This window comes from Babylonia areolata, chromosome 20 (genome assembly GCF_041734735.1).
Source record: "Babylonia areolata isolate BAREFJ2019XMU chromosome 20, ASM4173473v1, whole genome shotgun sequence".
NCBI lineage: Eukaryota > Metazoa > Mollusca > Gastropoda > Neogastropoda > Buccinidae > Babylonia > Babylonia areolata.
The window spans coordinates 45,598,020-45,613,088 of NC_134895.1; the positions used below are offsets into that span (position 1 = coordinate 45,598,020).

The window sequence follows — 15,069 nt, forward strand, 5'->3', positions numbered from 1 at the left end:
CCAAGTTCTTTTTTTGTGGCCAGACACTCAATACAGATTCAAGACAGGAAAAAAGCTGAAGAGTGTTGTAAAGTTTGCAACCTACATTAATATTCTGTAAAAGTATGAAACTAAAGTGTATTTCATACCAATTTACAAAAATCAGATCAGTTCATGCCATTCAACACCAATACTACAGCATGGGAGTATCTATCTTACAAAGAAACTGTACAAGTTATGGACTGCTGTATGTTCAATACGCATTATCTAAATAACAGTTTCTACATAAGTACACATAATAGTAATGTTATAAGAAAAATTTTAATAGCCAGATGGAAGCCCTGCATTTGGCATGTACGTTTTAAAAGTCAGTGCGGAAGACAGAACAGGTTTCTTTCCATTTTCAAACAGTTCAGACGAGGGAATGATCCACTCCTCAAACGCCAAGACATTCCCAGGCCCCGTCTTCCATATATCAGCCAGCGTGCACTCGGTTAACTCCCGACTGGCACACCATTCTAAAATAGAGCCAGAAAAATCAATACACCAAACCCTGCAGGGACAGGCAGAAAAGGCACAGACAGCCCAGGCCTTCTCAGAGATCAAAGACGGCACAAGAGAAGGAGGAGGATTTAAAGACATGACAGACTTTCCTCCTCTTTTTTTTTTCTCTCTCTCTCCTTTTTCTTGTTCTTTTGGAATGCATATTCCTTCTGACTCATCCAAACATCCTTCCTGACCTTTCCCAAACCTGCCATGAGAACCTTTAACCTTCACTACGACCAGTCTTCAGGATTCCACAGTGCCAAGGAGGAGAGAGAGAGAGAGAAAGAGCAATGCATTCTTGGACACGACGACAGACAGCACTGGCATGGCTGACCTGAACTGCATAGTCAGCAACCAAAACAAACTGTGAAGCATCACCACCACAGGAAGACAAGCAAGCACAGTAGCTTTGCCAACAAACACCACAGAAAACTGTTTGGACTGGCCGAGAGGTCACTAATTCCTCTGTCAGACTGGCAAAAATAACACGATTATGTCTATCATGCATGTCTGCTCCATGCTTTCAAGCACACACAGATCACACACATAATCAGTCAGGAGGCAAGTGCAGAAGGAGGCGGCAAGACTGTGGCTAAGAGGTTGTGAAAGATGGACTGTCAGAGATGCAGAGACTGAAACAGTGCTACACTGAAGGAAGAACAGAGAGAGTTCTAGACTAAGGTGTATTCATTTTAGGTCTGTGCCCCTCATGAAAGGGAATCTGAACAGAAAAACATTGACTGTAAGATAAATTACAAGCATGGAAACAAACAAACAACCCAAAAACATCAGTACAACTATGGAAATATTAGATTAATAATGAGCATCAATATACATAAAATAATATATCTATAACCATTTCCCGATATTTATAGGTTTTGTATATTACACAAAAGACAGTGCGCACAAACCAAAGGTCAGTACAAGACAACAGTAATGTCGTCTTGAATGGAAAGAGCAAGCAAGAGACAGAAATACGCACACAGAGACAGGTCATGAAAGATGAGAACTAGAAAAAATAAAAAGAAAAAAAAAAAGAAAAGAGCTGGCAAGAAACTGATGAGACAATAAGGATTCTTTCAACAAAAACTGAGCCACACACCACACAACAATATTAATTATAAGAAAAAAAATCAAAAAAAAAAAATCACACACACACACACACACACACACAATGACACACACACACACATAATATTGTGGATGAACACACAACTGTCAAGTGTGCACTCACTTTGAGTGAAGCTGGGTCGACGAAGGCGTTCTGATCTGGGGACACTGCACTGGGTGGAATGCTGAGTGGAGCAGAACTGATGACAACACAGCCCACAATCTGCAAGCCACATCACACACCTTACATCGTCATCATCACCACCACTACTGATGATACAGTAACAGTGACAACATTTATCATCACGGACTGTTCACTGCCATCATCATCACCACTACTGATGATACAGTAACAGTGACAACATTTATCATCACTGACTGTTCACTGTCATCATCATCACCACTACTGATGATACAGTAACAGTGACAACATTTATCATCACTGACTGTTCACTGTCATCATCATCACCACTACTGATGATACAGTAACACTAACAGTGACAACATTTATCATCACTGACTGTTCACTGTCATCATCATCACCACTACTATTGATACAGTAACACTGACAACATTTATCATCACTGACTGTTCACTGTCATCATCATCACCACTACTGATGATACAGTAACAGTGACAACATTTATCATCACTGACTGTTCACTGTCATCATCACCACCACTACTGATGATACAGTAACAGTGACAACATTTATCATCACTCACTGTTCACTGCCATCATCATCACCACTACTGATGATACAGTAACAGTGACAACATTTATCATCACTCACTGTTCACTGTCATCATCATCACCACTACTGATGATACAGTAACACTAACAGTGACAACATTTATCATCACGGACTGTTCACTGTCATCATCATCACCACTACTATTGATACAGTAACAGTGACAACATTTATCATCACTGACTGTTCACTGTCATCATCACCACCACTACTGATGATACAGTAACAGTGACAACATTTATCATCACTGACTGTTCACTGTCATCATCATCACCCCTGCTATTGATACAGTAACAGTGACAACATTTATCATCACTGACTGTTCATTGTCATCATCACCACCACTACTGATGATACAGTAACAGTGACAACATTTATCATCACTGACTGTTCACTGTCATCATCATCACCACTACTGATGATACAGTAACACTAACAGTGACAACATTTATCATCACTGACTGTTCACTGTCATCATCATCACCACTACTATTGATACAGTAACAGTGACAACATTTATCATCACTGACTGTTCACTGTCATCATCATCACCCCTGCTATTGATACAGTAACAGTGACAACATTTATCATCACTCACTGTTCACTGTCATCATCATCACCCCTGCTATTGATACAGTAACAGTGACAACATTTATCATCACTGACTGTTCACTGTCATCATCATCACCCCTGCTATTGATACAGTAACAGTGACAACATTTATCATCACTGACTGTTCACTGTCATCATCATCACCACTACTGATGATACAGTAACAGTGACAACATTTATCATCACTGACTGTTCATTGTCATCATCACCACCACTACTGATGATACAGTAACAGTGACAACATTTATCATCACTGACTGTTCATTGTCATCATCATCACCACTACTGATGATACAGTAACAGTGACAACATTTATCATCACTGACTGTTCACTGTCATCATCATCACCACTACTGATGATACAATAACAGTGACAACATTTATCATCACTGACTGTTCACTGCCATCATCATCACCACTACTGATGCATATCGTTCACATCACACACTGTTGAAACATTATCGTCATCACTACTGATAGTGATAACAGCTATCATTTTTTCATACTGCACACAGCTTACACATCATCATCACCACTACTGATGCAATAACAGTGACAACATTTATCATCATTCACTGTTCACTGTCATCATCACCACAACTACTGATGCAATATCGTTCACATTACACGCTGCTGAAACATTATCGTCATCACTACTGATACAATAACATCAAACAGTGACAACAGTTTTTATCATTCACGTCACACACCAGACATCAAACATTGTCATCATCACTACTGACAGTGACAGCGATAACAGCTATCATTTTTTCATACTGCACACAGCTTACACATCATCATCACCACTACTGATCCAATTACAGTGACAAAAGTCTTCATCATTCACATCACACACCAAGACATCAAACACAGTCATTATCAATACTGATAGTGACACAATAACAGTGACAGCAGCTATTATTTTTCATATCACACACAATTTAAACATCATCATCACCACTACTGACACAATGAATAACAGTGAGGACAGTCTTCATCGTTTACATTACACACCAGACATCATTGTCATTATCACTACTGATAGTGATAACAGCTATCAATTTTCACATCACACACTGTTCAAACATCATCACCACCACTACTGATAAAATAACAGTGACAACAACTAACACAATTCATTAAGTACTACTAGACATCACCAACTACCATCACTGTGATATTTTCTTGGCGGCAGTTTTTAAAACTACTGATCCTAACCTCAGCTTTATCTTGATCTACACACACTTTCATAGGGTTCAACTACTGATTTTTTGCTATCATTGGCCAATGCATTATGTACAGTTGATACTATGAAAGTATTGTGTGAATTACAAAAGGTAAACTTGCACAGGCTTTATATCTTTCTGATAATTTATCTATAAGGGTTCATGAATTCATACAAACATTTATAAATGCAAAAGCTAGCCTATGGTCAGATAGAAAGTAGGAAAGAGGATAAATTTCATAACTTATACAGAAAGGGGGCCCTTGGGTGTATAATCTAAATCAAACAAATGTGATGATCATTCTCTCTCTCTCTCTCTCTCTCTCTCTCTCTCACACACACACACACACACACACACACACACACACAGATACAGCACAACAGAAATTATACAAAAGTCAACCAAACCCAACACCCTATGGCTAAGCTAGGCACCCAGACAGTCTTGGAGAACAAGGCACACAATCCACTGACCCCAGCACTGAAGACTTCGATCTGACACACACGCGCACACACACACACACACAGATATGGCACCACAGAAACCAAGCTCTATATCAACGCCCACCACCCCCCATGGCTAGCTACTACGCTAGGCAGCTAGAAACTGAAGGCGATCAAGACACACAATCCACGGACACCCCCAACACCCTATGGGTAGCTAGGCACCCAGAAAGTAAAGGCAATCAAGACACACAATCCACTGACCCCGGCACTGAAGACTTTGATGCACGTGTCCGTGCAGCAGCTTATCGCACATGTGGCACCGCTGCAGGCTGGACAGAGTGTACTCGGAAAATTGGTGTTCAGAATCACCCGCAGCAGCTGAAACAGCACACAACAACACCGGCTTGCAACCCTCTTCATGGAGGTGGAGTGGTAGTGGTACATGGGAAACAATGGTAGATAGTATTCACAGTATGGAAAACAAATAAAATCATCTGCACCCACCAACCACATGACCACAAACGTCTGCACACACACACACACACACACACGCACATGCACACATAAATCATCTGCACCCACCGCATGACCAAACATGCACACACACACACACACACACACACACACAAGGAGAGAAAAGAACAGAATGAGACAGAATAAAGGTGCATGCATGCATGCTTAACGAAACAAAAGCAAAAAAAAAAAAAAAAAAAATCAAATTATAACCAACAGTAAATCTTATAAAGCTGAATGCTGATCTTGTGACCATACTGAATACTACATCAAACTCAATAAATAACACATGTATGCAGATGAGAAGAAAGGGACAGAGAAAATGACAGGTAAAAAGAAAAAGATGCATGATTCATCATCTAAAAAAAAAACAAAACCCCCAGACAATGCTAAATTTATAATATATTCAATGCAGAAGATGTGACAATTGTCTGTACACCCAATGAATGTATTGCATAATTTTTGTGACATTTATGTCACTTGAAAAGAGATGAGAAAGTTCTATTTAAAAAAACAACAACAACAAAAAATAAAATAAACCCACCAAATGGTAAATCAGAGAAATGGTGAATGGGGATCCGTAATAAGATATATATATATTTAAAAAAAAAATCTAATTCAAGGAAAGAAAAAAGAGAAAGTTTTTGCAGTTTAAGGCTGGGGAAAGGAGTGGTAAAGAGTATAATATGCAGCACCTGTCTGTATCTCTATGCCTGTAGGCTGGCAGCATAGACAGACAGGTGTGCATGCTGTGTGTCTGTAGGCAACACACAGGTAGACAGGTGTACACGATCAGTGTCTATGCTGTGGGCAGCACACAGAGAGACAGGTGTGCATGCCGTGTGTCTGTAGGCAGCACACAGGTAGACAGGTGTTCATGGTCAGTGTCTATGCTGTGGGCAGCACACAGAGAGACAGGTGTGCATGCCGTGTGTCTGTAGGCAGCACACAGGTAGACAGGTGTTCATGGTCAGTGTCTATGCTGTGGGCAGCACACAGAGAGACAGGTGTGCATGCCTGTGTCTGTAGGCAGCACACAGGTAGACAGGTGTTCATGGTCAGTGTCTATGCTGTGGGCAGCACACAGAGAGACAGGTGTGCATGCCGTGTGTCTGTAGGCAGCACACAGGTAGACAGGTGTTCATGGTCAGTGTCTGTGCTGTGGGCAGCACACAGACACAGGTGTGTGTACTCAAAGCATCTGTAGGCAGCACAGACCGGTGTGCATGCTCAAAGCGTCTGCAGGTAGCACAGACAGACAGACAGACAGGTGTGCAAGCTCAGTGTCTATAGGCAGCACAGACAGACAGACAGGTGTGCAACCTCAGTGTGTCTGCAAGCAGCACAGACAGACAGACAGACAGACAGGTGTGCATGCTCTGTGTGTCTGCAAGCAGCACAGACAGACAGACAGACAGGTGTGCAACCTCAGTGTCTGTGCTGTGGGCTGCAGGGAAATGGACATGATGGGGGGTGTGGGGGGGAGGCACCCAGCCTGGCCCACTACTAGGGGTCTTTTGGACACAGGCCATCCCTCACTCTCCCCACACTGCTTGCTTCCCCAAAAACAGGGTGGAGAGATACGGGGGGTTTTTGTGAGGTTTTTTTTTTTCATGGATCTTGACACATTACTCTATTGTATGTTGATAAAGATTCTGTTTGTCAATATTAAAAAATCTTTCAAATATTATTAAAAAGGAAAACAATTTTTTTTAAGTTAAAAAAAAACTTTAAAAATCAAATATAAACAAAAGAATGTGTGTGAGAGAGAGAGAGAGAGTGTGTGTGTTCATATATATATATATATATACACATATATACATATGTGTCACTGTGGGTGTGGGTGTGTATGTGAGAGAGAGACAGAGAGACAGAGAGAGAGAGAACTCAGAAACTCACCTTCCATGTCTAAGCACTGACCAGCAGGGTGGAATCTTGAAGCACAAGGTGTCTGAAACAAAGAAACATCACCATCATGATTATAAACAACAAGACAAATGATCAAAGCGCTTCATTTTTTGCCCCCTCTGCCAAACCCTGGAGAAACAAGATGTTTTGCATGAATCTTAACTTGTGCAATCACAAAGTACTGCTTGAGCACTTTTCAAGGGGTGTTTTCCATTTTGCTGTACCAAAGGCAATCCGAAGAGGAACAAGCCCAAATGATGAAATGATGACTGATATCCTGTATGTTCAGTTTGATCACAGTGATGGCGGCCTCTCAATGATGAGCATATATCCATTAGCAGCAGTCAAGGAGTTTGGAGAAAAAAAGAAGAAGAAAAAACCAAAAAAAAACCCAACAGACACTCACTGAAGAATGACATGATACTCTTGACACAAAACTTATGTGGATTTGTCTGAACACAGTGACGCCTCCTTGAGAAACTGAAACTGCAACTCTCCCTAGTCATGTCAAAGAAAGTACGTCAAAGAGACTTATGCTGCACAGCAAGAAGTGGGCCAAGGAGGGGAGGTCCAGTCGCCTGGTGAAGCACCACTGCATGCAGAGCAGCAACCGGAAAATACAGAACTTGACATCTCTTTGTCGGCGCCACCATGTCTGCCCTGAAGAACTGGGGGGAAGTGACTCTTCTACGTTCTTCAGCCAGGTTCTTACTACTGGTAAAGATGATGTGTGCCAGCACTGTAGCTGTGAGTATGCCATAATCCTACAATAACTGCATTATCAACAGTTTTTTTTTTTTTAATATATCCATATGATCATTTCTATGTAAAAAGATAGTTCAGTATCTTCCTCCTTCATCTTGCCTACTAATGGTGCCCCGCCTATGTTTTCTTTTAAAAGTGTGTACCGTCTTCACAAGATAGATCTATGATTCTATCTCATCTGATCTTCCTCTATCTATGGAGGACACTCTATCCTCTCACTAGTCTCAGTCTCCTCTTTCCCTGTGACCTGTTCAGCAGTGACTATTTGAGTATTTCCCTGGGGCTATCACAACATGTCAGTATTTAATGTTCCTATGGTCTTTTGTAAAAATTCATTGTTTAAATCAATGATGTTAAGGAGCAAAACTTTTAAATGCTTTTGGATTCAAAAAGCTCAGCAGATTATGCATGAGATGTTCATGATTCTAAAACAAAAATGTCATTAACATACACTGTGCGGTACACAAAGAACATGAAATACACATACACAAGTAGCTCTCTCTGTGTCTCTGTTTCTCTCTCTCTCTCTCTCTCTCTCTATATATATATATATATATATATATATATATATATATATATATATATATATATATATACATTGTATGCGAGCAAATGATGTTATATAATACACACATGTGATGCATCCACACACAAACACGCACACACACACACACACACAAACACATGATTACCAAACTGCAAATAATATTCATCAATTTAATGCACACATTTTTTAACAGCCGTACACACAGTGTACCTTGGCCACTTAAAAATTTCCTGATGGTATTTTGCCAGGAAAGACAAATCTGTTCTTTATTCTATTCATAGTGCTCACATCAGAACATTTTCTTCTTCTATACCTCAATCCTTTCACATTTGCTCAACAAAAAAACCCGGCTAAATCCAGCACTTCAACAAATAACTTCTAATAAATCTATCAAATCAACTTCTGTTCATTCATTCAAGCCTGGAAAACTTTTTCAGCTGCTGAGAGTAAGAGTGAAACGAATTCCTAAGACTGTTTTATGGGCAAAACCAAGCCCCCTGGCCAAACCCTCGATCCAGTGTTTAAAGAAGAGAAGAAGAAGAGGAAGGAAAAAAAAAACCCCACATCAACTGAGGAATGTAGTGGTTTGCGTGCCATGCCAGACCACTCACTGACACGGCGTGTGGAGTTAATTAAGATGACCCCCCCCCCCCCTCTCCCCCTCACTCCACCACCACCATTCTCTACCAACCCTACCACTACCTAACTTCTTTAACCCCCCCCCCCCCCCCACCACCACACACACACACACACTCCCCCAACTCCCACCACGCCTCTATCACCACCCCCTCTCCTCTTGTTAAATGGTGAAAAAAAAAATGTAACAAACAAGCAAACAAAAAAATCAAAAAATAATAAAATAAAACATAACCCACAACGCACCCAACAGACAATGAACAGTGCACCGTCATGACCTACTAAGGATAGGGAAGGGGGGGGAGGGACGGGGAGGGAGGGGGGAGCCAGATGGGCCTGCCTGCGTGCGTGGTGAAGTCTCTCTCCCCTTGCTGCTGCCATGCCAACACGGCTCACCAGGGAGAAGGGGCAGGGAATGAGAGGAGAGGAGAGGAGAGGGGAGGGGAGGAAAAGGGGGGAAACTGACGAGGAAGAGGAGGGGGATGGTGGGGGTGGGGGGGATGCCGTGTCTGGCTGGGCGGAGTATAGTGTCAGTGGGGCGGAAAAGAAATGGGATGGGGGGGGGGGGGGGAGAGGATTGGGAAGGGGGGGGGGGGGAGGGAGAAAAGGAGGAAGGAGGAGGAGGAACTGGGTTGATGAATGCCTTTGGCACACAAGGCCACCACGACCTGACCCCCTCGCCTTCACCCCCCCCCCCCCCTTCCCTCCCCGACACTCTACCTCCCATCATCACTCCACTCTTCTCTCCAACACTCAGCTTGCTTCTCTCTCTCTCTCTCTCTCCGTCCCCACTGTGCGTGGTGAGTTCAGCTAACGCAAGAGTGCGTCCCCCTTATCCATTCACCCCCACCTATACCTCCCTCTCCCCCCCACCAACCGCCTCCTTCCATCTACCTATCTGCCCCCTTCCGCCAAAAGAGCCTTTGCTTCCTATTACGATGCCCCTCTTTCCCCCCCCCCCCCTAAGCCCCCTCCCTCCAAGCATTCGGCTACAAGTAACCAGTTTTCTGGGCTTTGTCTGTTGTACTGTTGAGTGTATTGTATTGAACTGTACTCTGTGTGTGTGTGTGTGTGTGTGTGTGTGTGTGTTCGTGGGCGTGTGAGCGCGTGGTTGCGCCGTGGGGGAAGACAGGCAGTGTAAAGATGGTGGGAGAAGAACGTTCTGCTCCGGCGTCACGTTTTCCACGTGGAGGCAGTCAGACCAGACACTACTGATTCACCATCCTCCTCCATGTGTCATCCTGCTGGAAGCACTCGTGGCTCCTTCCACAAGACAGGAGGAGGGAGGAGGTTGGGGGGGGGGGAGGAGAGGGAGGAACAGCGGGGTGGTGATGGTAAGTGAGCGAGGTGCTTTTGTCTGACCAATGCACGGTTTCTTTTCTTCCTTCTTTCTTTCTTTCTCCCTTCTGGTTAACTACCAGTAAAATGGGCCAATACGCACACATCACACTGAACTATTATCACTAAATACGCCAAATATACACCAGGCTCGGTGCATTATCAAAACTTTTTTTGTTTTAAACGCCAAATAGAAATGGTTGTGTTCGATTATGTCAGCTCCTGTTATTATATATCTAGCATGAAAACTGTGTTTCTCTGAGAGAGAGAGAGAGAGAGAGAGAGAGAGAGAGAGAGTGAGAGTGAGTGTGTCTGTTTTATATATATATGTGTGTGTGTGTGTGTGTGTGTGTAATTATATATATATATACATACACAGAGAGAGAGAGGGGGGGGCGGCTGAGGAATCAGTTTTGCTTAAATTCTTCACCCTAACAATCTTCTCTGAGTTTTTCACACTTATATATATATATATATATATATATATATGTCCAATCACAGAGAAATGAAGTATAAAGGTATATAACTTTTTCAAGTTCAGCCCATCACATGTGAGCATAAAAAATTCATTTATATATCATGTGAGTGCATGATATCGAATAAAATGTAACTGGACAAGAACACTGCAAAATGATATCAAATAATACTTACATCATCCGAATTAAGTCCACAAAGTTCATCAACACATACAAGGATTGATCTCTGGCAAAATTCATCTCCAATTCCCATATCCTGCAACACACAACAGTTACTTAGTCAGTATAATATATATATATATATATATATATATAAACACTATGTTAAGATGACTGCATTAACATGGTGGTATCAACACAGTGCCGTAACTATCTAAATAAACGACCTGCACTTCACAGGCCACAAAACACCTTGCATGTTTTAAATCAGCTCTGGAAAACTGACGAAAGGAAGGTGATGCACTGTGCAATCATGTGCTGGCTAGCTTCCAATTTATTTTATCTAAGTTTGTCAAGAATGTTCTTCCCCATCTCTTTGTCTAGTTGATTCAAATCTGTAAGAGTTGGGATGTTAATTGGAAGGATCTTCTGAACCCCAAGCAGCTTTAAAAAAATGGTTCAGTAGTACAATATTAATGGATGAGCCACATGAATGCATTTTAACTTGATCAGAGCTGTCAACTGCCTGATACTGGATAAGAACCATCTGAACAGTGAATTTCATTATCTCCTTGAACCTTATAAGGAGTACAAATTGAGTTATTTCTTACTTTTGATGGGCACAACAGCCAAATGGTTAAAGCACTAGACTTTCAATCTGGGGGTCCCAGGTTCGAATCTTGGAAATGGCTCCTGGTGGGTAAAGGGTGGAAATTTTTCATATCTCCCAGGCCAACATATGTGCAGACCTGCCAGTGCCTGAACCCCCTTCATGTCTATACACATGCAGAAAATCAAATACAATAAAGATCCTGCAATCCATGTCTTGGTTCTGTGGGTTATGGAAACAAGAATATGGCTGCCTACATGGCAGGGTAAATAAACAAAATGGTCACACACGTAAATTTATGTCAATAAAGGTTGGCAACGACAGTTGGACATTATAGGAAGAAGAAGAACTCATTTGAATGTGAAAATGTAAACCGAATCAGTGAATGGTAAGTGCATCATTTTACTCACAAACCAACAGCTAAATATTAAATAGCTGTTCTCTAAACTTTACATTTGTTGCCTGTTACTCTCCTTCTACTGGTTCCAAATCATAACAACAGTCATTTTCTTTGACACACATGTGTGCATTTGTGAAGTTGTACCTCTTTCAAGTGACTGACCAATACTCCAAACTGTTTTCAACTCTTTTTACTAAGTGCATATATAAAAAACAACAACACCTTAAGCCTGACCAAAAAACAAAAAATCCACAAAAACTGAGTGGACGTTGTTTATGTTCTTTCAATATATGAACTTTCAAACATTTCGATTCTGATCACAAAGCGATAAAGACTGGTCAACAAAGACGCTAAAATTAATAAGAGAGCGAGAGTGTACGAGCGAATCAGGCAAATCGGTAAAGACAGATGTAGAATGACTCGGACAAAGAGAGTGTGTGTCCGAGAGATTCGGCCAAATAGGTAAAGACAGGCTACAGAATGGCACGGACACAGAGGTCACCGCCGATAACGGTTCAAACAGTAGCAGTAGTGTAGGTCAGACGGTCGACTACCCCCACCCTGCGGTTTACTTCTGTTGCATAACGCGTACAAGCCACAAGCGACTCTCTCTACACTGGAGCCCACAGGAAAGAGAGAGAGAGAGAGAGAGAGGCGGACAGACCCAAGAGACCAGGGCATGGCAGGGGAGGCCGCCACAATGACCACTGCCCACCACTGCAGTACGTATGTTCCCAACAGCTGCGTCGTTCTTGACTTGTAAGCAACGAACTGACTTTCATCAGCGAGTAGTAGAACTAGGTATCCCTGATCGTAGTAGGCAGTCAGGCCCCCCTTCTCCCTTCTCACAGGAGCAAAAGCATTCCTTAGCCGTGTTCATTATGAATAGCTGACGACTTTTTCGAGGCATTAACTTCTAAAAATCACCAACTGCCATCAAAGTTACTAGTATGGTTACAGTACGAGTACTATTTTCTTCACGTCTGTTAGTCTGATTTTAGAACATAAATCTACATCTCACTCCGGGTATGTCTCCCTCCAGTCCAGGTTGGAAAGTTCGTCAGTTGTCAAATTCCCTCAAGACTGCACGGACTACCATATAAAATATACAGATGTCAAGCATTGTAAGAAAACAGCGTGTCTAGTCAATGCATTATTTAAATAGTATTTTTCATACATCTACATTCTTCCGACTTTTTAGTTGTTGATGTATAAATGCAGATTTTGTCAACTTTTAACCAAAGATTTTTTTTCTTCCAATATCATTATCACCGGTAATTTATAAATATATATATATATATTTTTTTTTATCCACAATGCTCGGCTGTTCAACGAATGATAACATTCTCTGCTTCGCCTTGGGTACATATTTTTGTTCGGAATTCAGAACCTACAGCTTCGCTCGATCTACCTGATTGAATTCAGAGGCAGAAACTAGAAAGGGGTTGAGCAGAACAGAGAGAGAAGGCAGCGTCCCTTTTCTTACCTGACTCTCTCGCTTTCACAACGGTTCGGATGTTCATGATTTTACGAAGTCGTAGAGTTCACGTTCACTCTCGGTTTCTGCAAGCTGTGGCGACAGCGTACGAGATGTTTCAATACTCCAGGGGAATCTTTTTTAAAACAGGCACAGACTGAAAAGGGAGAACCGCACCGGGAACTTTGGAGACGATTCAACCACCACTTCCAACCGACGAAGCAAGCACACAGTCGTTGCACACCTTTCCACTGTCTACTAACGGTACGAACAGCACACTTTCGGCTCACCCTATCCGCACACAACGACCTACTTCCACACACTGACTGCCTCAGCGCGCAGGCCTCGCCAATCTCACCAGCACAGCCAATGAAATCCCTCCGACCTTGGCAGCTCTCCAATCATCGCTCGTCTTACAGCTCGCGAACTCAGGTGGATGGAAGGCAAGGAAGGAGAATAGGAATGGAGGAGTCGAAGGAGGGGTGATGGGGGTGGTAAAAAGGAAAGTCGGTCACTGTAAAAACGGGGGGAGGACAAAAAAAGGGTGGTTAGGCTGAGGTGGTCAGAATGAACGTGTAGCTCAGTATATACAGCAAAAACCACAGACACAGGCGCTTGACAGGGAATTATTCTCTCGCTCTCTCTCTCACTTGTCTGCGCCTCTGTCTTGTGTGTGTGTGAGTGTGCGTCCGTATGAGTGTGCGCGCGCTCTTCTTTCTTTCTTCTTTTTCTATTTATCTTATTATTACCATGCTTATGACTTATGACATGTAGCAATGTGTAGTGTAGACCCTGTTCAGGGCATGAATTGGATGTAAAAAAGCACGCCAATGCTTATCTATTATCCCCGAAATAATTTTGCCTTTTGTGTGTGTGTCAGTGTGTTTGTGTGTGTGTGTGTGTGTGTGTGTGTGTGCGCGCGCGCGCGCGCGCGCGTGCGTATGTGGATAAACTGGAGTTATACAGAGAAAGGATTAATCAGAACATTGCAATGAACATTCCGCCGGCATAAGTATAAATAAGATACAACGTCAATTAACAAAACCAAAAATCAATGCATCTACTGTGAGACACCGTCAACAGAAACACTCCAGCGAAACAATAAAACAGATATTAATAAAACAAGTTAGAATATGTAAAGTTAATTGGTTGTAGACATTTTATTTCCTCAGTTTTCTTGTGTGCCGAGCGCCGTGTCCAGCGTGTGCATGTGTATGCTCGCGCGCGGAGAACGTGTTTCGAGTTGACCGAGACAACGTGTTCAGTCATGGATATGTATAAACGTGAACTTGATACGCACGTGCTGCGCGCGTGGAGCCACGAGCAGCAACACACACACACACACACACACACACACACACACAGCGTGTGGAACATGTTCACAGTGAATGTGTCGAAACCATTGGCTATCATTAGTGGACCACAAATTGATTTTTTCCCCCTCCCCCCGCATGTGCGTATCGCCACAGCAATGTTGACTGGAGCGTAGTGACCTGGTGGAACCTGCAGCTGTAGTGGGTCTATATGTATTCATGAACATGTAGGCCTGTATAGACTAATAATACGGCGT

At 42.4% G+C, this 15,069-nt stretch overlaps 1 protein-coding gene across 1 annotated transcript in view; it reads right to left on the reverse strand.

Annotated features, from left to right (window-relative positions):
• Positions 1–13,806, reverse strand: part of LOC143294535 (phosphatidylinositol 3-kinase regulatory subunit gamma-like) — a 29,091-nt gene extending 15,285 nt beyond the window's left edge. Inside the window, exons 1-5 of the mRNA XM_076605900.1 lie at positions 13,509–13,806; positions 11,029–11,109; positions 7,083–7,134; positions 4,932–5,048; positions 1,760–1,858 (exon numbers count right to left, since the gene is read on the reverse strand). Coding sequence (XP_076462015.1) covers positions 1,760–1,858; positions 4,932–5,048; positions 7,083–7,134; positions 11,029–11,106 — 346 coding nt within the window. The 5' untranslated portion in view covers positions 11,107–11,109; positions 13,509–13,806. The remainder of the gene's footprint in view (positions 1–1,759; positions 1,859–4,931; positions 5,049–7,082; positions 7,135–11,028; positions 11,110–13,508) is intronic.
• Positions 13,807–15,069: the final 1,263 nt, after the last annotated feature.